This window comes from Telopea speciosissima, chromosome 7, assembly GCF_018873765.1.
Source record: "Telopea speciosissima isolate NSW1024214 ecotype Mountain lineage chromosome 7, Tspe_v1, whole genome shotgun sequence".
Lineage (NCBI taxonomy): Eukaryota > Viridiplantae > Streptophyta > Magnoliopsida > Proteales > Proteaceae > Telopea > Telopea speciosissima.
Genome location: NC_057922.1, coordinates 12,753,625 through 12,777,864, shown reverse-complemented (window position 1 = coordinate 12,777,864; position 24,240 = coordinate 12,753,625). Strand labels below are relative to the sequence as shown.

The following is a 24,240-nucleotide window of genomic DNA, read 5'->3' as shown; positions in this document are numbered from 1 at the left end:
ATTACATGAAACAAGAAAATTTAAAATCTAAAAAGAAAAGCCAACAAAGGAAAAAAAATGCCCAAACCAAAATTGGGAGGGAATGTCAAATTAACTCTCTTTGTTGTAAAATTGCTACGAGTTCAAATTTCCAATAAATGGACTACCTACTTATTGAAATAAAATTTGCCTCGATACAAATGAAATTTGAAGATTTACAATCTATTACAGAGTATAAACAATAATAAATGATCTCAAAAAGCAAATCAACAAAAGTGGAATTACATAGTCAAGTTTAGTTCTATGTAATGAGAATTGATTGAACATGCCCTTAAGCTGTGGTAGAAGATGGTTCTTCTTTTGAGACAGAATAGTCTGAGCTACAAATGCTCAGACTAAAATTTGGAGTGGTAGACACCAGATGTTGAAATGGGTTTGGAGGAGTCTTCATTTCAGTTCCTCCCTCCAACATCCTCACCACATTGCTCATAAGAGGTCTTGAATCTGGCAAGTATTGAACACACCACAAAGCCACCATTGACATCCTCTCTGCCTTCTCTCTATGTTCCTCTTCAATCCCCAAAATTTCCAACAGTTCACTTAGCTTCCCTTTCTCAAACATCTCCCATGTCCACCTTGGTAGCCAATTCTCAGGCTCACTTAGATTAGAATTGTGGTTCTTTCTCCTTCCTAGAATTTCAAACAGAAGCATACCAAAGCTATAGACATCACATTTATGGGTTACTGGGTATGGCATGTACAGCTCCGGTGCAGCATAACCCGGTGTCCCTCTACAATCTGTCATGGTTATATGGCTACTATCTCTATTAGAAAGCTTAGCCAATCCAAAATCTGCAACCTTGGGAAATAGTTCTGCATCAAGGAGGACATTCCCTGGCTTTATATCGTAGTGAATTATTCTTTGCTGACACTCTTCATGTAAGTATGCAATCCCTTTTGCTGTTCCAATTGCTATTTCATGCAGCTTTTCCCATTCCATTCTCTGGTTCTTGTCGAACAATATACCATCAAGTGACCCCTTGTCCATGTACTCATAGACAAGAGCTTGCACTGTGGAATCATAACAGAACCCATAGAGTCTAACCAAATTGACATGGTATGTTCTTCCAATTGTGCTTACTTCTGCCATGAACTGCTCTTTAGCTTGCTTGTCTGAAGCTTTGTTAAGGACCTTGATTGCCACTGGCACCCCATTTGGGAGCTCTCCTTTATAGACAATACCAAAGCCGCCGGATCCCAATCTTGTTTTGTAATTCTGACTGAAACCAGACAACTCTTGAGGTGAAAAAGGGATTGGCTTCTCCTTAGCAATGTTACTGAAAAATCTCTTCATTGTTGCTTCAATTTGTGGGTCTGGAAGAACAGAGAAATCCGGTGGTGTGGTATTCGAGACAGGTTTCCTGCCGATTTCGATATGGGCATATGGTGGCATAGCCCCTTTTGTAGCCTTGTTCAAGTATCTAATGACTACAATTACTGTTGCGATGGTTGCAATACCACCAACAACTGCAGTAACTGCAAAAGAAAAATAAGAAAATAGAAAGAAGTATATTACTTACAGATAATGATAAATAGAAAGAATGCTTAAGAGCAGGAATTTCTAATGAAACCAAGAAAGTAATATAGCTTACCTATAATAGCAGCCATGACCCCTGTAGTCAAATTATTGAAAGACATCTCTTTGTAGGGGTAGATTGATGACAAAAATATCAAAGAGGAAGTAGCAGAGGAGGATGAGCCAAGTCTAATGCACACTATCTCAAAAACAAGAAAACAAGAAGAAGAAGAGAGGGAAAAGCTAATGATGAACCAGATCGAAGAAGCAATGAAGAGAGAATAAGGTGTTGTTGTAGTCTTATATATATATGTAACATGCTCTTCACAGGGGATCTAGTTTTGGAATAAGTCTATGGAGAGCTCTCGGGGAGAGTTTAATGTTCAAAGTTCAATGTTCAAGAGTTTAAAAATCTTTCAAAACACGCAATTTTGAAATTTTGAAGAAAGTTCAAGAAACAGAGTTATACACACGGAAAGAATTGCTCTTCATATCTAATGTGTACGGTGCTTTGTCAACCTTCTAGCCTAGGGTCCGAAGTGGGCTCAGTCAGACATGGCGGCCTGGGTCTGGTTGACCCAAGATGGACATGACTAGCTAGCTACCCCCATCTATCAGCAACTGCTCAAAATCTGTGCTTATTTAAGCGATAAAGTATGGGTTAAATTTAATTCTTTCTTGAGACTTCTCTGGATAAATGCATATTCATCCAAATATTACATATAATATATTTCATCAAAAAAAAAATTACATATAATATAATAGGAAAAAAGAAGGGATGTGCGGGTTTCATCCCAAATCGGGTGTGTGAGTGTGGTGTGTGTTGTATATATCCGCCATTCTACGGTCCTAAAAATCAATTAATCTTTTGGAATTGATTTGTGGTTTGTGTGATTACACATATTGAATCAATTCCTTGCGGTCCAAATTAGAGAAGTGTTATGGTAAAATTTCATTTGAAACGATGCGATAGAAAGCAACATGTGACTTGAAGGACATGTTGCTCTTGACTCGACGTAGTTTGTTCTATTCCACTAGAACCCTTATTTTGTTGGATTGTAAATAGGACAAGACTCAGACTTACGTTTTGGGCCAACTATATGTAGGACTTGGCCATGGGTTTGCCAAATAGGATAGATGATAAAGGACAAAAATTTTCTGCAAATCTAGGGGATTTGTGGAGCCATAAAGGGAAAGGGATAACTCCATTTCCATGCCCACGATTACGGGAAGTAGGAAAATTCGCATTGCTCGGTTTGGAGGCAAATTTTTTCCAATGCTAAATGTGAGCCTCCGTATATTATATAGGAGAGGGTTCCCTGAAAAGCATGACCCCTATGCTAGCACGAAGGCTAATGGGAGTGTGTTTGGAAGCATCAATATGGGTGGAATTTCCACCTTTCATGACAGGCGGGGTTGTCATTTTGCAACCCTTTATGTTGGAGCATAGGAGCCATGCTGTTTTTTAGGATATTTTTTCCCATATTTTATAGGAGAAAGAATGTCATTAGATTGCATAGCGCACACTAGCGTCTCCTTGTGTCTATTTCCCTCTTCCCATCCTATGAAATGACAAGAACGTTGTCAGGCTGAGCAACATACACTAGCGCCTCGCTATGTCTATCTCTCTCTTTCAACCCTATTAAATGGCATATTCATCAGCGTACGCTACATAGCCAGATAGAGAACTCAATTTCGCTGCTTGGTCGTGTAGCCCCTGCACCATTGGGGGGCCAATGAGAGAGTGCATAGGGGTATCAACACGAATGAGAGACTTAATTTTAGCAGGGGCTGAGTGGTATTTTTGCGTGTTCCTGTGCCTAGGTGTAGGAGCCACGCAACCAAGCAGCATTCTTTTTCTGATTATATACACACGAAGAAAAGAAAAAAATGAGCCTTTTTATTATCAAACCAGCTAAAGTCCACAAAAATGAAAGGAGAAAAATTTTGTGGGGGACTGTACCGCCAACACCCAAACATAGAGGGAGGCGAAATGACCACATCGCCCCCATGAAAGGCAAAAATCCTGCCCCCATGATGCCAACACACCCACAGGGGCCACACTCCTCCACAGAGAACGTTGACCCAAAGTTAAAATATAAAACATAATAAAGAAAAAGGGCAAGATATTACTATCGAGGCTTGTAGCCCCTGCATCAATGCGGGGGCCAATGAGAGCGTGTGCACAAGCATCAACGTGGATGGGATTTTCATTTTCCACAGGGTGGACAGGGTGGAACGATAACTTCTTGCGCTCGAGTCTGGGTGCAAAAACTACACTACCTGTAAACATTATTTTTTCCTTAAAAAAAAGGCAATGTTTTTAATAAACAATTTATTATAATAAAATTTTAATTTGTTTTTTTCAAAAATTAATTATTTAATATTATCTGTAAACGCGGATTATATTGTAGGCTAATTAGTAGCTGATGTGAGATTATTTAAACTACCAACATCATCAATGATTGAAATGCACATGAAGAAACTATACCTCATATATTTTTTTTTGGGTAAGAAAACTATACCTCATATTACATATTGTGCCCTTAGTATTATTCCATCTAATGATACCTACGACTTCGAAAGTTTAAAGTAAGGTAGTTTTAGTAAATATAGACCAAGTGTAGGATACTCATAATAATTACCCCTTTTTCTTATCATTTAAACTATCAATTGTGTTCAAAGGTCAACCCAACTTCCCCTCTTTTTTGGTTAGATAGGAATATGTCAACCAGACTATATCATACTTGATGTGTAAATAATTAGTCAAGGTAAATAATCACATAAGAACAGGTCCTTGTCAAATTAGAAAGTAAAGGAAAAATTCCTCTCTCTCTCTCTAGAATCAGAGAATCACCCTAGAAGAAAAGGGAACGTTGTCTCTCTCTTCACTAAACAGTAAATCCTTGAGTGTGTATTTGATTTCTGCTTTTAATTATTACCCCCAATAATCTCTTGTGTTCTTTGCATATTGTTGTTGTAGCCTTCCATAGTAACATAGAATTTTTGGGAGCACTAGAAGCTTGAGGAAGTAATTTAAAATTTAAAATGCATATTTGATAACTAATCTCAAGTTTAATCTAGCCCATGTGTGAGAAATAGTGAATTTTCTCGAAAGAAAAAAGAGTCTTCCTCAGGTAAAATCCATGTTTTGCCTACCACCACTCTTATAGGCAAAAACAAAAAAACAATAACGGTATACCTCATTTTACATGAAGAAAGTAAATGAAAAACTAAAGCAAATCAATCGAAATCAAAAGGAGGTAAACATAGCTAACTTGGGATTCAATAGAACCAAATTCGAAGTCTGCAAACAATAAATTTTATGATGAAGAATTAAGTTTTACACCTCGCTCGATGATCATGGTGAAAAATGATCGTTTTGCCCTTGGTATAATTTAGACAATGTAACCTTTCCAAAATTGCTCAGAACTTTTATAATAAGAAGAGTTTTGTCATTTTAAGACCGAATCTAGCCTCTGGTGCGAAGAGGACGCCATTTGGGCACTTGTTATTCAAATTACTATTTTGCAGGTTCTCCACTTCGAGCATAGTTTTAACTATTCTCCCAGTCAAATTTATGTCTGATATTCACATCATTGGATAGTATTCTGAAAAATGATTCTAACAATATATGGCTCGTGAAAATTCGAAGGTCAGTTCTCATATCATACTTGTTTTCTCAGTACGGGTATAAATAGGGAGTTTACAAATATACATCACATGCATCACATCTCGTGACTAAAAATTAAAATATACATCTCATTTTAAAATCCCATAACCACCATGTATGCAATAATATGGCCCTTCATAATTTACAAATATGAAAATTAACAATCTATTAACCATATTTAATTTAATTAACTCTTAGTTAATGCAAACTAGAGTTTACAAGCCCAAAATAACATCTAAAGTGCCTAAAAATGCAAGTCCAACTCGCAAGTTCATAAAAATTCTCAAGTCCAATTTTACATAGTATATGGGTGTCATCTAGTCATAAATAGGTTTTGAAAATAATCAAAGTCTAAAAAAAATAATTTATTATTTTTCATAAGCTTCCTGACCTTACTGAACCCTCCAGTGGGCCAAGAAAGAATAAACACATAAATGAGCCTCAAATTAATAATTTAAAAAATTATTAATTGTTAGGGATTTTACCCTTATGGAGAATATTAATTATTAGAGTCTGGTGATTGAACAATTGGGTCACTCAGGGTTGGGTCAGAACCAGATGGGTTAAATGGGCCAGGATTTAGGTTCAATATACAATCCTCATGCAGACTTTCACTTAAAACACTTTTAAGTTACAGTATAAATAAGGCCCAAACTATGTTTTATGTTTAGGCCCATATAAGCTTTCAATAAAAATATCTTTTAAACTAAGCCCATCAAAGAAGCAATGCAGAATCAAGGTTGGAGGTCCTCCACCATGATGTTTAAGATAAGAGACATCAAAGATTTAATCTTTCTCTGTGTCTACTCTGTTTGAAGCACTGAACGAAGAAAACGAAGCAGAAGAGACATCAAAGAAGCAACGCAAAGTCTTCAGAGTAATCGTATTGGTTGCCGATTGCGGATTTTGTGCTCTCGCTGCCTCTGATTTGATTCCTAATTTTACTGATGCTGAATCGATTTGCTGCCGCTACTTCTATTGAGAGTGATCAATAGCTTGGGTTTTAGGGTTAGGTTTTTCTTTTCTCTTCTCCTATCGCCACAGAGTGCGTGATTTTATTTTTCTGCCGCCGTGCTTGTTAGTTTCTCCGCCGCAGTGTGTGTTTAACTCTCCGCCTTAGTGCGTGTTCCATTTTTCTCACCATGCTCATCAGATCCCCCAGCGAAGAAGACGCCGAAGCCGACGACGTCTCCAACGGCGAGCTCAGGTCCAAACGCAACCTATCTCTCAAGCACCACTACCCTCCGACAACAGATCTCTTCAATCTGGACAAGGAATGCCAGAAGCTTGCCCTGTCGACCAACGTTGGAATCTTCCTTTGCATCTGGTTCGCTTGGAATGATGCTGAGCCCAAGTGCATGGACAATACAAGATCTCCTTCTCCTTCTAGCAGCGTTACCTTCTGTTTTCTCTGGATCTTCAAGCGCAAGGTCGTGGTTCCCCTGCTCACTGCCCACGTCAGGGTGCTCTTCGACTTCCACCAAGGCGGTGTCAGCGTCTTCGTCTTCATCTCTGCTGATGGTTTCGGGTGGGCTCTTAACCTGGGCGATACGATGGCGGAAGCCTCATAGACAGGGGGACGTGACTGATGCTGATGCAGTTTCAGTCCCTGCAGTTGTTGGACGTATCGACAATGCTAGCTGTGCGCAACCCCGAGGTGTTTTGTGTGGAAGATTTTTCTTTTTTATTTGGGTGGTGCCAAGTTCCACCACCTTCTTTTTCTTTTTTAGGTTCTGGAGTTGGTGTCGCCATGGAAATGGCCGGCTCCGTTACCCCTCTCGCTGTACAAATCTTGTGACCCAGTCACCAGTCACCGAAGCTCCTCTCGGCGCTGCAGCGTGCCGGCTCGTGTGGGCATGATGGCGCAGATCTTTTCGACACTTTTGGGGTCCTTTCTTTTGGCACGAAAGTGCATGAGCTTATCAGTTGTTGTGTTGACAGCGCTTTATCTGGGGCAATGGCTTTCACCCATCCCCTTCTCTGGATGACTCAGTCTTTGGCATGCGAGACCGGGTCGCTTTCCACTTCGTCGGTCTGGGTTCTGTATACCCAAACCTTCTGTTGGTCATGCTACCTATATTTTTTTAGTATCTTTTTATGTATCCAATTTTTCTGTTGGCGTTGGGCATGCATGAATGAATAGCCTTGTTATCTACCCAAAAAAAAACTAAGCCAATATCCCATCTAAGAACCCAATAAAAGTTTATAGACGCATAACACGGTCTATTAATATCAACCTCCTATTCCCAATCCCCTTCCTTCTAAAAAAACGTAAATAGAGTGGCTTTTTTATCCTCTCAAGTCTCAAGTTCCCATCTACCAGTACCTGGCTCTCCTCCGGCCGTGGCCAGAGCTGGAGGATCCAGCCTAGTCAAAATAGGGAGGGCCGCCAGTTAAATTGTCCAAACACCCCTCTTTTGACTGTGGTGGATCCTCCAGCTCCCGTTACGGCTAGAGGAGAGCCTAATTGCTCTTCCAGCCATGGCGGGGGCTGGAGGATCCAGCCCATAAAAAATAAGGGGCACCTATGAAATGACTCAAACACCTCTTGTTTTGCTGGCTTGGATCTTCCAACTCCCGCGCCACGGCTGGAGGAGAGCCGAATTGCTCTTTTCAATATCCACTTTAAAAACTGACACGTGGTGTATTCTAATCCGATGACCAGTTTTGAAACCGAGCCTTTATCCAATCCTTTGCATTTTTTATTATTATCACCATTACAACTTTTCTCTCTCCACCACTTGCCGCTGCAAGCCACCGCTCCTTGCAACTCCCTTCCCTTTGCGTCTTTCTCTGCCTCTCTCTCTCTCTCTCTCTCCCCTGCTCCTCTTATCTCTGCTCCCTCAGTCCCAAGTGCACAACAGAACAGGATTCGATGGGAGAAAACTTGTAAATTCAAACTAGGATTTGGATGAAAATGAAACTCCACTAAAGTAGAAGTTTTGGCGGAACTAATTGAAGTCTACAGCATAGTGCAACATGGAAGAATAGTAAGATGGTGTTAAGTTTGAAACAGATCCTCTATGGCCCAGCTGCCCGAGCGACCATAGCAGTGCAGGGACAATGAGTTGTGACCTAACCATGCCTTTTCCATCCGAAAGTCTTAAACTACTTACTACTACATCACCCTTCCATGTGGCATAATTAGGTGGATCTCACACGAAACCTTTGCAATATAGAGGGTCTTGCAAAGAACCTTCTGCCTTTTTAACATGGAGGTCTATATTCGAGACAATGATATGTTTATTTATGCACGGAATTTCTTTATCAAAAGTTTTTTTCTATTTTTTTTGTCATCCACCATGGCCAGTTGATTGTGCTTAAACCTTATCTGGGCAACTTTTTTTGTCCATTTTGGTACTCTATCACATGGTCCCACTCATATGGCAGGTGCTGAATTGTAAAACTATACAACCATGGTGAACTCTGAAGGATTCTTTTTAGTTTAATGCAAAGTTTTAAGTATCCTATCATATTTGCATATACTAATTGATACGATACCTCAAAAAATTGTAACAATTATATTGAGTCAATGCGTAACCTGATACACTCAATTCATGGTTGATACTTATTGATACGCTTGTTACGTGTCTTATAAACTACAAAACACAATATGTGATTGCAAAACACTAATTGAGAGCTCATTTAAAGCATTTTAGTGAAATTTTTTTTTCTACTGGTAAAAGCGACTCTAATATTAATATTGATTTCATCATTATTTGGGGATAAACAGCCTGCAATTAAGGATCGAAACTAGTTTTCTGCAAGAAAAAGTATCTATCAAATTTTGATTTTTTTTGCTCAAATAAAATTTTCTGTTGTTTTTTTTGCAATAGATTAAAAAATTAATAATTTGAATGATTGCATCAAATTAAACTCTTTTTTTTTTTGGGCAATGATCTGGGCAATCTTCCCCAAATTGAAAAGAACATTTTTTAAATACAAGTAAATGTAAGAAACCTCACCATTTATACATAATCAATTAAATGCACTTGTCTAATCATACTTTGTTCTCTTTTTTATATATATTATATATGGGAGATGATTCCCTGAAAGCGCAATTGAAATTCCTGGGGAATTATACGTTTGTGTATTGATAAGACCATTCACTATTTCTTGAAGCTCGATCTCTCCCGCTGATGAACCATATAACCAAGAGACACCATGAACCAGAATAGAAGAGCTTGCCTCAAAGCAACGTATTGACACGGACTAATGGGAGCGCGCGTGAAAGCATCAACAGAGACAATGCATGATTTTTGCCTATCATGGGGTGGGTGGTCATTTAGCGCCCCCTGTACATATCTAGGTGCAAGGGCCACACTGCTTTTCAAGGTTTGTTTCCCTACAGTATTTTATATTTCGAAACTATATTTTCATAAATTTCTTGACCATATATATATATATATTAATGTATCGTATGATTTCATATATTGAGATATCACCACATAACTGATTGGTTAATCTATTACCACTAGGGATGTAAACGGATCGGATTCGGCTCTGATAGTACTATATCCGCATCCGATTAGCTTTCACATGGATTCGGATAATGCTAAACGGATACCGACACGGATACGGATCAAATATTTTATCCATTTACATGTAAATATATCTTTTCGGATAGCTATAGCCTATCCGTATCCGTATCCGTTTAGCTTTCGAACGAATTCGGATAGTATATATATATATATATATATATTAATGTATCGTATGATTTCATATATTGAGATATCACCACATAACTGATTGGTTAATCTATTACCACTAGGGATGTAAACGGATCGGATTCGGCTCGGATAGTACTATATCCGCATCCGATTAGCTTTCACATGGATTCGGATAATGCTAAACGGATACCGACACGGATACGGATCAAATATTTTATCCATTTACATGTAAATATATCTTTTCGGATAGCTATAGCCTATCCGTATCCGTATCCGTTTAGCTTTCAAACGAATTCGGATAGTGCTAAAGAGATACGAACACGGATACGGAAACGGATTTCGGCTATTCATTTACCACATTGTACTTATTTCATTGGAATTTTCATCACATCTACCACAAAGACCAACTCTCTTCTATGTGATCAGCAAACGTGTGTCAGCAACTGGATGTACAATGACACAATTATATCCACCCTTACGACTCTATTTTAATCAAACATCTGGTGTTCATACAAGTTTGGACCAGCCCAATTAATATTTTCCTTCTAACTTCCCTTTCACTTCTATTTCCAAGAAACTTCAGGTTAGTTCTATCATGGAAGACCATAACAAGTCAACAACACATTCCTGGAAATACCCATCAAGACCCAAACAGAAAGCAATCCCCCCTCTCTGTCTCTTTTGCTGAAAATGACTAGAACACATGTAACTCCCATAATAGAAGGAGAGAAATTTCCTTCTTCACTTTTTCTTTTACTGTTCTCTTCTACATCCCACACAAGTCACAGAGGGAACTTCTCCCCCTCTCCCCTCCACCCACCCAAAGAAAAAGCAAATTAAATAACTTCATGATCCAAGTATATATAATTAATGAATCCTTCTTATCTTCAAACACTGGCATCTGAACCAGCTTAATTCTTCTCATTTTCTATTGCTACTCATTTCTCTATTTTTCTTTCCTCTGCAATGGAAAGTAAAACACCAAACACCATCTCAACTTCTCTTCCAGTAGCTGGATTTGTTGGTATCCCAATATTTCACAAAATTCTCAACTGGGTACCCAAAATTCAGTTACGATATTCAAGTTTTCGATCTCTTCTCCAACTGAAACATGGTTTTGGAATTTGGGTTGAGATGAAAAACCACTGTCCTGAACTAGCAAGCAAGCAGGTGTTTTTGGAGGATAAGGCAATAAGCAAGCCATTGATCTGCTTTCATGAAGGAGATGATGAGAAACTAAGCAGAAAAGATATGGAGATGGTGATGGAGAACTTGGGAATTTTTTGTAACCCAAATGATGAGACACTTGAAGAGAGATTAGGATATGAGGAGTTTTCAGTTCTGTTTGAGAATGAGGAACCAAGCTTGGAGGAGGTGAAGGAAGCTTTTGATGTGTTTGATCAGAACAAAGATGGGTTCATAGATGCAATGGAGTTACAGAGAGTTCTTCACAGTTTGGGTTTCTTGGGAGTATTCAAGATGGAGGACTGTAAAAGAATGATGGAAACCTTTGACACAAACAGAGATGGAAGAATTGATTTCAATGAATTTCTCAAACTTACGGAGAACAGCTTCCAGTTGAAGCAGAGACACGGGTGACTTCAACTCAGTTTTATTGCCTTTTCTGTTTTTCTTTTTTTTTTTTTTATTTTAGTTCTTTTTAAGGGAGTGTACGTGTCCCAGCGTGTGCATGGAGCCCAATGAGAACGCACACATTAGCATGAAGGGGCAGACCTGTCTCTCCTCCAGCCGTGACGGATGACGGGAGCTGGAGGATGCAAATACCCCTATTTTTGCTGGGCTAGATCCTCCAACTCCTGCCATGGCTGGAGGAGAGACGAATGCTGATGGGGTGGTTTTTCCCCTTTCAGGGGACAGGGAGTTCATTCCCCTCTATGTTTGGACGCGGGTGATACAATCTCTATAGAGAACTTTTTTCTCTTCTCTTTTTTTTTAATATGAATAATAATTGAGATTGCATAGATAAGTTGGTCTCTCTTCCTTTTTCTTTCGTTCTTTCTTAAGATGTCTTTACCAATCTTAAATCATTAGATGAAGAAGAACATCCCATTACTCATGGATATATGCAAACAAAAGATTAATTATTGCAGATAGTTCGGTAAAAATAAAATATCTTCTATGACTTGGGAGAAGTGGTGTGGGAAAACATACATAGTTTAACCTCGTATCTATGATTTCATTTACCGAAAAAAAAGAAGCAAGTATGATTTCAAATAAAGCTAATTGGAGGGCAATGATCCATATAGTCGATCCCATTTAATTGAGATAAAGCTGAGTTACTCAGGCCGATTTGGGGTTTTCTTATATATTAAGATTCTTTATTTTTCCTCCATTGGACAACTTCAAGGTCACCGTTAACCTTATGTAAATCCCACGTACCCATTTTGGCTTGAAGTATTCTACACTTCAGTAAGTCTGGCATGATGATGGAAAAGCAGAGTGGACTCGATCAAGCTTCTATCATCAATAAGACCAAGTTGGAGATCGAGTGAACTAATAGTGGGTCAAGACCTTCAAATGGTTACTCTCAAAATTTCATCAAATGACACGACTCCTTATGACTTGGGATTTAATTTGTAACTTGTAATTTCATTTATTTGTGAGTTTCAAAAATTATGCCTAACAGCTAAAACTCGCATTAATGATTCTATGGAATTCCATAATCCAAATTCTCATTTGTTAAATTGAAGAATCAACTACTGGATTAAATCAACTTTATATTTTTCTTTTCATCTCACACTCATCATCTTTTTTTTAAAAAAATCTGTTCTCTCTTCCTTGTGAGTGTGAGAAAGTGATTGAGTTTATGAAACCCTATTCTGTGAAGTGGTGGTTGGTTTCAGTCTAATGTACAACTCACTCGTGCTCCAATGGTGCACTAGACAGTGCACCTTTAAAATTCATCCCCTCAGTCTCATGGCTACTGTCGGATGCTCAAGTGTGGTACACTGGACAATGCACTGTACTTGAGAGGATAAATTTATTGGTGCGGGCCTAAGTATGACACCCCCTATCCTTATCCATTCATTTAGAAAGACCAAAACAATTAATTCATGTGGCATAAAAAATGAGCAACAAAGCTGGATTTAAATTTTAATCATCCCTTGGCTGGTGATATTTTAAAAAAATGAAAGGAAAAGAAAAATTTTTAGTTAGTTATGAGATATGACTAAGGGGACAACATGTACCAAAGAGAAATTCAAGCATCCATGCACCATGCTTTTGATAGGCATGGGCCAAGCTGGACTGATTTATTGGGCTGAGAAAAAGGGCCCATTGAGCCTATTTTCTGAAGCCCATCTGCTATATCCAGCCCATTAAAACCTCAGAACTCAGAAAGTGAAACATCTCATGCCTCTCGTCGGTGCTTGCGCCATCCAAGAGCAAGAAGACGTCACCCGACTACGAACAGTCGTCTTTTGTTGCCCTACGAGCACTTGTAACCCAAGAAAACTTTTTTTTTTCTGTCTCTGCGATTTAAGGCTCTAAAGTTCTAGTTTTTGTGGCGAAGTTTCAGATTCTCTCTCACCAAATAGACATCGAAGATGCCAGGGCTCACCTGCAATGCGTGCAATAAGGAATTCGAAGATGATTTACAGCAAAAGCTTCATTACAAATCCGAATGGCACCGTTACAATCTCAAGAGGAAGGTATGTTTTCCATTTCCGTCTTTATTTTTCATTCCCTTAGCCTTCTCCTGGATTAAACTTTAGGTTATATTAATGAATTCCTTTTTGATCGACAACCATGATTATGAGGAAATTTTAATTTGATGGGTTATTTGATTTGGGATTCTGATGACGAATAAATCGGTTGCCTATTCGAGAAATTTGGGTATCCTGCTTAGGTTTCCTTGTCCCCTTCCATTTTCTGTTTTTTCATCAGTGACCCGATTGTGTTTTTGTTTGATGGGTTATTTTGATATTCTTTTTAGACCTAATTTAAGAAAAGAAACTATTGGAGCAAGGGAGAAGCCTTCCCGTGTACCTTGTATGCGTTCTTGAAATATTGATTTTCTCCTTATAATGGCGGTTGGCTCATTAGCCTTTGCAGCTCTAACCTTTTAGATTTTTTTTTCCCAGGGGTAGATAACATTTTAGAATTATTTTTCATAATATCATGTTATTTGTTAATTTTAATATTAAATATGTCAATGTTTAATTGTAAATATCTAAAAAAGTGTAGATGAAGGACCTGCTGTTCTAGAATTTTAATCTTTGAATAATGCAAAGGTCCTGCAATTTCGAATCCAATATGTTCATACTTTTAAACATTTATTAACTCGGTTTGATTGCTGTGTTGCCATAGGGCGACCAAACAATTCTCTTTTCTAGACTATCTGGTTGTTGGTTTTCAGCCATTTTTTTGATCCCTTTCAAACGATTCAAAATGGTTCAATAACATGACAGATATATATCTATATAATTATTTAATAAACAATAAACTGAATCTGCAAAAGAGATTCAAATTCTATGTCTTAAATGAAATGTGCGGAGTATATATCAAGAAATTTAGTCTGTAAATAACATTATTTCTGCTGTATACTTCTATCAAGAAATTTACTTTGTTATTTTGTGGAATAGTAAATGTTTTGGATGCATTGCATTCCTCTACAATCAGAGCATATGGCATTTATGCCATATACTGAAACGTTGTCGAAGATTTTCTCGTAAATTTATTCTTAGGTACCAGCATTAGTTCCTGATGTTGTTTCTGATTTTACTTACCTAATTTCTTGAGCATGAGAATCATATACATGCAATTTGAAAAGAGCTAGTTGTGGAAAGCTTATCAAGTTGTTTGCTCATATGTCAAGAACCAATATTATTGAGTTGGTTGCTTATATCTCTAGAACCAATATTTTGTTGGGCATGTAAATGCTGTGCATTACAGCTCAAACAATTCAACTATCCAGTTTAACCTGTTGTAAATGTTCAATCTGTGCAGGTTAATGGAATAGTCCTCATGGAAAGATAAATTGGGTTATGAAGTTAACCAATATTGACCCTAGGTGACAAGTCAAACTGTTGACCTGTAAAACAGGTTTAAACATTCAGAAAGTATTAAAGAAATACTGACAGTCTCGACCTCCTAATTTGTAATTGTAGCCTATGATCATAATCCCTACCTTTGTTTTGTGTATTTGGACTTCAAAATGAGTAATGAAATGTGCATTGGTTGGCAACGTTTAATGTTGCCATGGTAATCTTTGGGCCCAAGTTATTGGATGCCTTGCTTTCATATTCATTCCATAATCTTTGATTTCCTTATGATTTATATGTGTCTGAAAGGTTGTATGCCACACTCATTAAATTGTTTGATGAAATAGCATCTTTATTGCAATATTAACTATGTACTATTCTTAGCAAATTTTTTTTAGTAATTTGTTATTTAATATTTGTCCTACATCCTGTTTTACGATTTAAAGTCCAGTAATCAATATATACAGTAGTGCATTTTTCATTATTTTTATATACTCAGGTAGTTATGTTTAAAGAACAAGAAGCTCCACCTATTGCTCCAAAAATTACAGAGAAAGAAACACACACCAACATGAACTGACCAAGCAATAACCAAAAAATAGATTTTAAGGAACCAGCATTGCATTTAAAAGAAACAAAAACAAGATATTGGAATCAATACTACAGATAATCAAAACAGATTGTAACAATACACAGTTAAAAAGCAGCAGGTGTGTTAAGTCTACAAGTAATGGTTCGCTTGGGGAAAATATATATATATATATATGAGAAACATCATTAGTTCCTCGACTTGGCCGATGACCTTGATTCACCATATATTTGGATGCCGGACAAGTAGGGGACATAATATTGAATGACACAATCACTGTCGTTCAGTATTAAAGGCACCCCTGCGCCATATGCACTCCATTCCTTAAAGATTCCCACAGACCGCAGAGAGTGAAGTATGGCTGGAATTCCACATCACAGGTCCTCCAATCCCTCATCCTTGTCTACAACCCCCCAAAAAAAGAAATAGAACAAAAAATGTGAAAGATGTTAAAACATTAATTGGCAAGAAGTGAAAAAGAAAATAATAATTGAGATCAAGATGGGATAAATGAACTTTAGAGTGGTACTGTGCAGGAACAGATGGTGGTGTTGCCAAACAATGCAACACTAAGATTACCATGGCAACATTAAGTATAGGAGACTTTGCCAAACCATGCACATTTCATTACTCATTTTGAAGTCCAAATACACAAAACAAAGGTAGGGATTATGATAATAGGCTACAATTACAAATTAGGAGGTCAAGACTGGCAGTATTTCTTTGATACTTTCTGAATGTTCTAAATGAACCAAAATATGTTGTTGGGCTAATTGCAAAAGGCTCTGGCCCTTTTCCTGGGCATCTTTTAGGCGTATCAGTTGCTGAGTATTATCTTGTATCTGTCTCACTCAAATGAGGGGTATTATTGAGCTTTCCCCAATTGAGATTCTTTTTACATGTTGATCTTTTTTGAGTGTTTGGTCAAATTTTCTCTTGTGAACTTGTTGGCAGATGGCTTCCATCTCCTTGTCTGTAAGTAGGATCAAGATGGTCAAATCAAACCTGTATGCAAGTTATTTTTTCTGGGAAGATCTTTAGGTGAGAGAGAGAGAGAGAGAGTATTGTGGTTTTGATCTTGGTTTGGTCTTGTATTGCAACTTTTTTTAGAAAGAAGGGAGTAGGGACTGCAGTTGAGCGGGTTAGAGTGGGTACCTGAGCTAATTGTTTGGTTATGGCCTGCTTTGGTAATGAAATATTTTAAAAGGTAGATTGTGATATTGGTGATACCTGCTCCATTGCCATCCTTTTGTTTTTTTTTTTTGGGTTTTGGGGGGGGGGGGGGGGGGGGATATATCTGATAAGATGTCCTGGTTTTGAGATTGTTTTGTACTCAAACAGTATGTGTTATTATTAAAAATTAGAGTAAATTACTTGGACACCCCCTGTGCTATGGCCATTTTGCTTACGATTACCAGCATTTGAAACAATTACTTGACACCCCTGAAAACTGACGGTGTTAGTCTACTGTTAGTATTTAATTGGAAATGTCCATTTTACCCTTATCACTTATTCAATAGAAAACAGTGAAATTGACAGATTTACCCCCTTCTCCTTCTTCTTCATGCAACCCACCGCCCCTACCCCTACTGATTGCAAACCCTAATTGATTCAGAAAATTTCTCTTTTCTTAAACAAATTTCAAATCAAAATAACCCAAAACCCTTAATCGATTTTCAGATTAAGGTTTTGAATCTGATTTTTCCTTTTTCTCTTCTACAAGATGGAGTTTTGGAGAAACCAATCTGTTCTTAGACCAAACATTTCTCTCACCGCTGTCCAAACCACCTGAATCCATGAGAAGAATGGTTCCTGAGACATAAAAGACTTCCTATACCAATCCTCTCACCAAAACAACATGGATTCTCCCCAAATGTAAGCTTTTGAGAAATGAGGGAAAGGGTACTTCAAATTGGGATTCAGTCCTGAACCTAGACGAAAAAATAGAGGAAAAACAATCCGTAGAAGCTCAAATGAGAAGACACCCCAGTACTACTGGTACAGCTCTGTTCTTCGTTGCAGCTCTTACGATCTGGAAAAAACCCAAATGAACAAAAGGGTATAAAATCTGGGTTTTGAGAATTAGGAACACTGGGATTCAAGGAGACATTGTCACATTGATGGGTTCATGAAAAAAACTAATGACCATCTGAGATTTATGTTTCTCTGTACTCTGCAGCTCTGCAGGTGAATTTAATGAAACCTCATTCGAACCCTAAACATCTGTCAAGACTCTGCTTTTTTCTGAAATTGATTAGAGTTTGAATCTGAAATCGGTGGGTTACAGGAAGAAGAAGGATTTGAGTTATTTTGATTTGAAATTTGTTTAAAAACAGAGAAAATTTTCTGAAATCGAGGTTTGGGATCAATGTCTGGACTAAGAGTGAGTTTAATCAATACATCATTAATTAAGCAGGAGAGGTCACGGTCTCACTGCCACCGCTCATTAATCATTCACTGTATCTGAGAGATGGAGCTCTGTATTAAGCAGGAAAGGTCACGGTCTCACTGGAGCTCTCACAGAAAGATGGAGCTCTGTGTCAAAGCTCAGCCCTTTTGGGTTTTGGTGCCCTTGGTTCTGGGTTTCCTCCTGGTGCTCCAGTCTGGCTTAGAGTCCCTCAGATGGGTTTACATCTACTCCTTGAGACCTGCAAAGGATCTCAAGAAATACGGTTCCTGGGCACTTGTGACCGGACCCACAGACGGCATCGGAAAGGGGTTGGCCTTGGAGTTGGCCCGGAAACATCTTAATTTGGTGTTGGTGGGTCGCAATCCTGAGAAGCTCAAGGGCATGTCCGATGCGATTAAGTCCAGATATGGTTGCAGGAAGAAGAAGAAGAAGGAGGAGGGGGTAAATCTGTCTTTTTCTTTTTTTTTGTTTGTGGAAAGGGGGTAAATCTGTCACTTCAGTACCCTTTTAGGGTAGTTTAGGTATTACAAAAAATTTAACCAATGACATCATCACTAAACTGACGGACTTGACCTACTTGAAAGAAATGGTAAACTGCAGGGGGTGTTCAAGTAATTGTTTCAAACGTTGGTAATCGTAAGCAAAATGGCCATAGTACAGGGGGTGTCCAAGAAATTTACTCTAAAAATTATTATTATATGCACTGTGTGAGTTTAAACAAACTGTAGAAATTCTAATATATGCATTTTCACCAGGTTGCAGGCGTTCCAGGAGTGACTGAAGCATTGTTTCTAACTAGGCAAGCTGCATTAGCCCAAGAACAAAATAAGTCAAAGGAGACTCCTATGCTATACAGCTGTGCTCTATGTGCCAAAGGTTATAGAAGTGTGAAAGCGCATGCTCAACATCTTAAATCAAGAACTCATCTCATGCGGGCATCACAATCAAGTGTTGGAGATACAGTGATTAAGCCTCTCCAAAGCCGTGCTGCTAATAAGCCTGCCCCACGAAGAGAGGCTGCTAACAACGAGGAGAATGAAGAGAGTGAAGATGAGTGGGAGGAAATCAACGCAGAGGACTATTTGGTTGATGAAGCCACTGATTCATTAACCCAGTTGGATGTGGATGAAGCCTCAAATGATGACATGGATGAAGATGATGATGATGATGAAGAAGAATTGGAACCTTCCTGTTGCTTTATGTGTGATTTAAAACATGATAACATAGAAAGCTGCATGGTTCACATGCACAAGCAACATGGATTTTTCATCCCCGATATTGAGTATCTGAAGGATCCCAAGGGCCTCCTTACTTATCTTGGGCTTAAGGTACTGGAATGTTTTCTTGTTTCTTGCTTGTAATCTTTGCTTTTTCACATTTAATTACGTGAACTATTCATGTACTTGTTTGTTTTTACAGGTTAAAAGGGATTTCATGTGCTTGTATTGCAATGACAAGTGCCATTCCTTCAACAGCTTAGAAGCAGTGAGGAAGCATATGGAGGCAAAAAGTCATTGCAAAGTACATTATGGGGATGGGAGTGATGATGAGGAAGCCGAGTTGGAGGAATTTTATGATTATAGCCACAGGTTTTTATCGACATAACTCTCCAAGATAGCATGCATTATGTTATGTACGGTTCCTTTTCAAAGAGTTTTTATAGCTTTTGATCAGATCCAACCGCCAATTTTTTTCTCTCTCTCTCTAACTATGGATCCAAGTTTAATCTGCAGCCTCATCATCAGATCTGAGATGGTGGATCCATTCCATTTAAATATCTGATTTTAAGATCCAAACCCAGTAAAAAAAGAGGGTTTAATCTTGGTTCTAATCCATTAATTTCAGATCCCATCTCTGATGGTGGATCCATTCCATTAGTCCCTATTTCCTTATTAAACGAATGATACTTATGTTTGATGTCACTGGATGTTTTGTTTCCCCCCTTATAGTTATGCGGATGGAGATGGGAAACAGCTGGTCACAGTGGAAGACATGGACAACTCTGTTGAACTTGGAAGTGGTGGGGCTGAGCTAGTGCTGACAAGAAAAATGGATGGTGGGATATCAGTTAAAACTCTCGGATCTTGGGAATTTTTGCGCTACTACCGCCAGAAACCGCATCCCTCACCTAGAAGAGATGTTGCCATTGCTATTGCATTAGCCAAAAAGTCTGTATCTTCTGTCCTCTTGTATTTGAAGGAAGTAATAATAAGACTAAATAATTATGTGATGACAATGGGTTGTCCTCTGTTTTTCAGGTACAAGAGCATGGGCTTAGCAACAGTGCAGTCAAAAGAGCCGATTGTAAGGATGAAGGTGTTGCGGGAGATGAATAGGTCAGGTGTGGAAGCCATGCGTAGCAAGATGGGAATGAAGAGTAATGTCATCCGGAATCTCCCCAACAATGTCCCATATTAGTCTTTGGCTGAATTTCTTCAATTTAGTGACAGTTCTACGTATTGTTGTCATGGAGTGTTATTGTTCTTCTTGTTAGGTTATTTTATCTACATTAACGAGTATGAATTATCTTGTCGAAAGAGGCCAAGGTTGTGCACAGAATTGTATCAGGTGATTCAAGGAATCATGCTTTTAAGATGCACAATAATAACCCAAAGAAAGTCTCTTTTACGGTTGGGAATTACAGTTTAAGCTAGTATTTTTATTCTCTCTCTCTCTGACTCTCTTGCTTTGATGCAATCATGCAACCTCTGATCAAAGGTTGATGCTTTCATTTACTCTTGTTCTTTACTGTCTCTTCCATATCTGTGGTCCGTGGCATGTCCGTGGCATTGTCTGATGCCTAATATGAAGAAACCCAGAGAGGAATCTCTAACCAAAGACTGAGACCTAATGGATTGTAGAATGTGAGGTATGATTCATCACCAAGACAACAAATGCACATAAGGAGAAAGAAATGGCTTAAATCTTAACAGGAAGGTTGCCAGCATATTACAAACAGGTGCTTAAGAGATTGGTATTACAATTTCAGGAATTGGGAGGAGCTACAGGTTCAGCAAGAAGGTAATCTCTATTCATTTGTACTGGCTCAGAGTTTAATTGCTTCAACAGACAAGAAGTTCCTCTTGCTTGTTGACTTGGTTATGAATGTATTGAGATCATCAAATTTTTGTCATCTGTCCTTTTAGTCAGTAAAATGGTAGAATATCAATGAAACTTCCCTCTTTTAGTTAGGTTTACAAGACTTTTGAATCAATCTCATCTTCAACGACGCAAAATGGTCGACAAGCTCATCCTCAACAACGCAAACAGAGAGCATTGGATTCCCATCTCCTGTAGTACTTAAGCAGCACTTACAATGCAATCATTAGAAAGTGGAAACTATGGGAGCTCCTTTCATCTTATTTGATGAGTGGAGTGCAGAACAAAGTGAAGTCTGAATACGAAATAGATGTCAAGAGCATTATTAGACACTGAATTTTTGTCACCCTTGCAAAGATGACTTCAAGACGTGGATTGACCATTGTATCTCTTTCGAGAAATGATTCACTCATGCACAAAGATCATATCAGTCTCACATCTGTAATAATGATAATGATTAAATAATCAATTTTGGCATGGAAGTTATGCAAATGTCTTTTTACCAATACTGAAAGAGGTATTGTTCACCTTTCCCAACAATGACAGTCGCAACAACTAAAGTTCGCATTTCAAGGCAAACCTCTTTTGACCCTAATCTAGGGTGGAGCTCATGTATATTTTCTTTCCCCTCTAATTAGTCTAATAAAATGTAGATCATTAAAGCAACATGAGGGTAGTGTAAATTCAAATATGCATGTAGAGATAGCATGTGATTCTGTTTTGCAATTGTGCACAATAATCAGTCAAATATAAGCCATGCATGTTGGTATAACCAATGTAACTTAGGGGAATGTTTGAACTTTAACATCCAATAGAAATATTAGTTCTATCGGACGGAGAGTGTTTAATACATTCCCATTTTTATAACCTAACCATTACTTGAATCTCTGACCATATCATGTGTAATCAAATTTGGCTCCTTCCGTTGATCAGGGATTGAGCATCCCGTTATGGATCCTATGCCCTCATCCTAGGTAGTGACTCTTTATCATGCATATCTCGATCCCCCCGGTCGTCAATCCTAAAGAATTTTAGGTCGCGGTACCTACAACAATAAACCAAAAAGAACAAGCCTAGTTACAAGGGTTGCGTGTGAAGCTTAATTCCTCTTTTATCCTCACACCTAACAAATCTTAAGTCATTGATCCCAATTGACACTATAATATGTGAAATTACACCAACTACTAAACGTTAAGAGTGAAAACAACTTATGTTGAAGGGCATACGAAGTACGGTTACAAACAGACGAATCACTTTTTAAATGAGGGAAAGTTTAGTCATTTCACATAAATATTGCATTAAATAACTTTCAACTTTTTGAAAATTCTTTTTTACCCTACATTAAATAACTTTGGAAATGAGACAAGGAACAATTAGAAAAATGTTACAACTACGTAGTTCACCACTGCGGTCACAACAATCTTTTAAACGTATATAACAATTCAAAATTATAAATCAAGAATTGGTTTTTGAAAAAAAAAATTGGTCTAAATACATAGCAACGTACACAAACCACTAACAAACATGGTCAAAAGAATGGATGGCATGTTTCAACAATCTCAACTGAGCATATCGTCTATTAACAAGGCATGTGGAAGGCCCTGTTAAGGAAAAAACACTACTTATTAAATAGGTATTACCTTAGATACCTATTAGCTACTAGTTTTTTTTTTTTTTGGTAAACATTAGCTACTAGTTATAATGTTAGATATTTGAACGCTTTTTTATTAGAAATATTAAAATGGCATTATAATGATATATAATTTTCAGGAGCTATGTCTACATTTGTGCATGCTCAACATGCAATCCCTATTTTCAGATATTTTAGATTGAAAAAGTTGACCTAACTTAAAATTAATAAAGAAATGAGAAAATATAAGAAATATATTGACATTAATCGACCTAATTATAAATATAATAGTAGAAAAAAAATTGAGAAAAAAATGTATTATATATAGTACAATTCATATAGTACTATCAGTACATACATCATCCATTCTCATAATATAACATATTTACGATTCGAATAATTTAAGAAGAATAAAATAAGAGTTAAAATAGATTGACCTAAATTTAATAGTTAAGACGCATTATAAAAAAAAGCATGTCCAATGCATGAGGTTCCCACTACTTCAGGATCTGAAAGGACCAAATGTACGTAGCCCTACCCCCACTTTACAGAGAGGCTATTTCCATGTTTTGAATCAGCAACTTAATGGTGATTCAATATTGATACCTCAAACCATGCTCCCTTCCTCTTTTCTTTCCTCCCAAGAAGACAAAAAGGGAGAAGTTTTATGCACGATGGCAAGAGAATGGTGGAGATTACGGTGCATCAAATAAGGGGACATTAATTTACAACTTATCAAATTCAATTCTAAGATTTCAACCAATTCCAAAACCGATATCACCCGGAACTAATCTTATCCCGAATTCTGTTCTCTTGAAGCTTGAACGAATTTATTAGCAATTAGGTTGTCCAAACCAACTGGTCTAGGGGGTGTGTGTTTGGCCCTGTAAACTCGGGACAGGGCTTGGTTGGGCTTTTTAGCCTGTAGGACGGGCTTAGGCTGAGTTTTTTCAGGCCTGAGGCCGGATCTGGGTTGAAGCCTCGGGTTGAACCGAGCCCGACCCATCCCAACCCAACCTTGATTTTATATAACTATATATAAATTATTACATATCATAGTTGAGGCTTTAAGGTTTTAAGATTATTTTTAAGAATAATTAATATTGACGATGTCTCAGAATTTTTTAGTGCATATAAAGACACAAATAATGATCATTGAAAGAATCAAGATCAATCATGGCCAATCAAGGCCAATACCACCCAGCCCACCCTGATCAGGGTCAATCCGGGCGAGCTGGGCATGCAAGCAGAGCCCAACAGGGTTGGGCCCGACCTTAGGCCAGGTTGGGTTAGGGTTTTAAAAATTCTGGCCCAAGCCGGCCATGTTTCAACCCTACACGTTACGAAAGAGGAGTTCCACACGTTAGCATATCTTGATGACTAACACGTGGCTTAGAAAAAAAAATTTGATTGCTTGTTTTACACATGGAACGCCCTGCATTTCCACGTGGAGACACTACAACGTGAGTGTGTATTGGAAGACTACGTGTCCGTCGTTTCTATAAAACTGGACATGCTGATAATTAGAATACGACAAGTGTCCTGTCAGAGTTGCAATTACATGTTGGCATCATTTACCAAAATATCCCTTAGTCGCTAAGATTTTACTTT

General features: G+C 38.0%; 4 protein-coding genes across 6 annotated transcripts; 3 read left to right on the top strand and 1 right to left on the bottom strand.

The window, feature by feature from the left end:
* Positions 1 to 189: 189 nt before the first annotated feature.
* Positions 190 to 1,511, bottom strand: LOC122668871 (rust resistance kinase Lr10-like). The gene has a single exon (XM_043865430.1). The coding sequence runs from the start codon at positions 1,430 to 1,432 to the stop codon at positions 311 to 313; it is 1,122 nt and encodes a 373-aa protein (XP_043721365.1). The 5' UTR covers positions 1,433 to 1,511; the 3' UTR covers positions 190 to 310.
* Positions 1,512 to 6,370: 4,859 nt separating this feature from the next.
* LOC122668245 (WD repeat-containing protein LWD1-like) lies at positions 6,371 to 6,799 on the top strand. The gene has a single exon (XM_043864835.1). The coding sequence runs from the start codon at positions 6,371 to 6,373 to the stop codon at positions 6,797 to 6,799; it is 429 nt and encodes a 142-aa protein (XP_043720770.1).
* Positions 6,800 to 10,802: 4,003 nt separating this feature from the next.
* On the top strand, positions 10,803 to 11,505 carry LOC122668873 (probable calcium-binding protein CML45). Of its 3 annotated transcripts, none has more exons than XM_043865437.1 (2): positions 10,803 to 11,084; positions 11,118 to 11,505. In XM_043865437.1, the coding sequence occupies exons 1-2, from the start codon at positions 10,865 to 10,867 to the stop codon at positions 11,495 to 11,497; spliced, it is 600 nt and encodes a 199-aa protein (XP_043721372.1). In that variant the 5' UTR covers positions 10,803 to 10,864; the 3' UTR covers positions 11,498 to 11,505. The 3 variants fall into 3 exon arrangements, with proteins under 3 accessions (XP_043721372.1, XP_043721371.1, XP_043721370.1); XM_043865436.1 differs by having other exon boundaries at positions 11,115 to 11,505; XM_043865435.1 differs by having other exon boundaries at positions 10,803 to 11,087.
* A 1,881-nt stretch (positions 11,506 to 13,386) lies between these two features.
* Positions 13,387 to 20,568, top strand: LOC122668870 (cytoplasmic 60S subunit biogenesis factor REI1 homolog 1). Its single transcript, XM_043865429.1, has 5 exons — positions 13,387 to 13,569; positions 18,656 to 19,228; positions 19,320 to 19,489; positions 19,850 to 20,068; positions 20,159 to 20,568. Exons 1-5 carry the CDS (start codon positions 13,465 to 13,467, stop codon positions 20,316 to 20,318), a joined length of 1,227 nt encoding a protein of 408 aa, XP_043721364.1. The 5' UTR covers positions 13,387 to 13,464; the 3' UTR covers positions 20,319 to 20,568.
* The last annotated feature ends 3,672 nt before the right edge of the window (positions 20,569 to 24,240 follow it).

Bases quoted from the DNA above. Each gene is read 5' to 3' on its own strand.
- LOC122668245 (XM_043864835.1), top strand. From the start codon at position 6,371: ATGCTCATCAGATCCCCCAGCGAAGAAGACGCCGAAGCCGACGACGTC.
- LOC122668873 (XM_043865436.1), top strand. From the start codon at position 10,865: ATGGAAAGTAAAACACCAAACACCATCTCAACTTCTCTTCCAGTAGCT. The intron at 11,085-11,114 runs AGGCAATAAGCA...TGATCTGCTTTC, and splicing joins GCAGGTGTTTTTGGAGGATA to ATGAAGGAGATGATGAGAAA.
- LOC122668871 (XM_043865430.1), bottom strand. From the start codon at position 1,432: ATGCCACCATATGCCCATATCGAAATCGGCAGGAAACCTGTCTCGAAT.
- LOC122668870 (XM_043865429.1), top strand. From the start codon at position 13,465: ATGCCAGGGCTCACCTGCAATGCGTGCAATAAGGAATTCGAAGATGAT. The intron at 19,229-19,319 runs GTACTGGAATGT...TTGTTTTTACAG, and splicing joins TTACTTATCTTGGGCTTAAG to GTTAAAAGGGATTTCATGTG. The intron at 20,069-20,158 runs GTCTGTATCTTC...TCTGTTTTTCAG, and splicing joins GCTATTGCATTAGCCAAAAA to GTACAAGAGCATGGGCTTAG.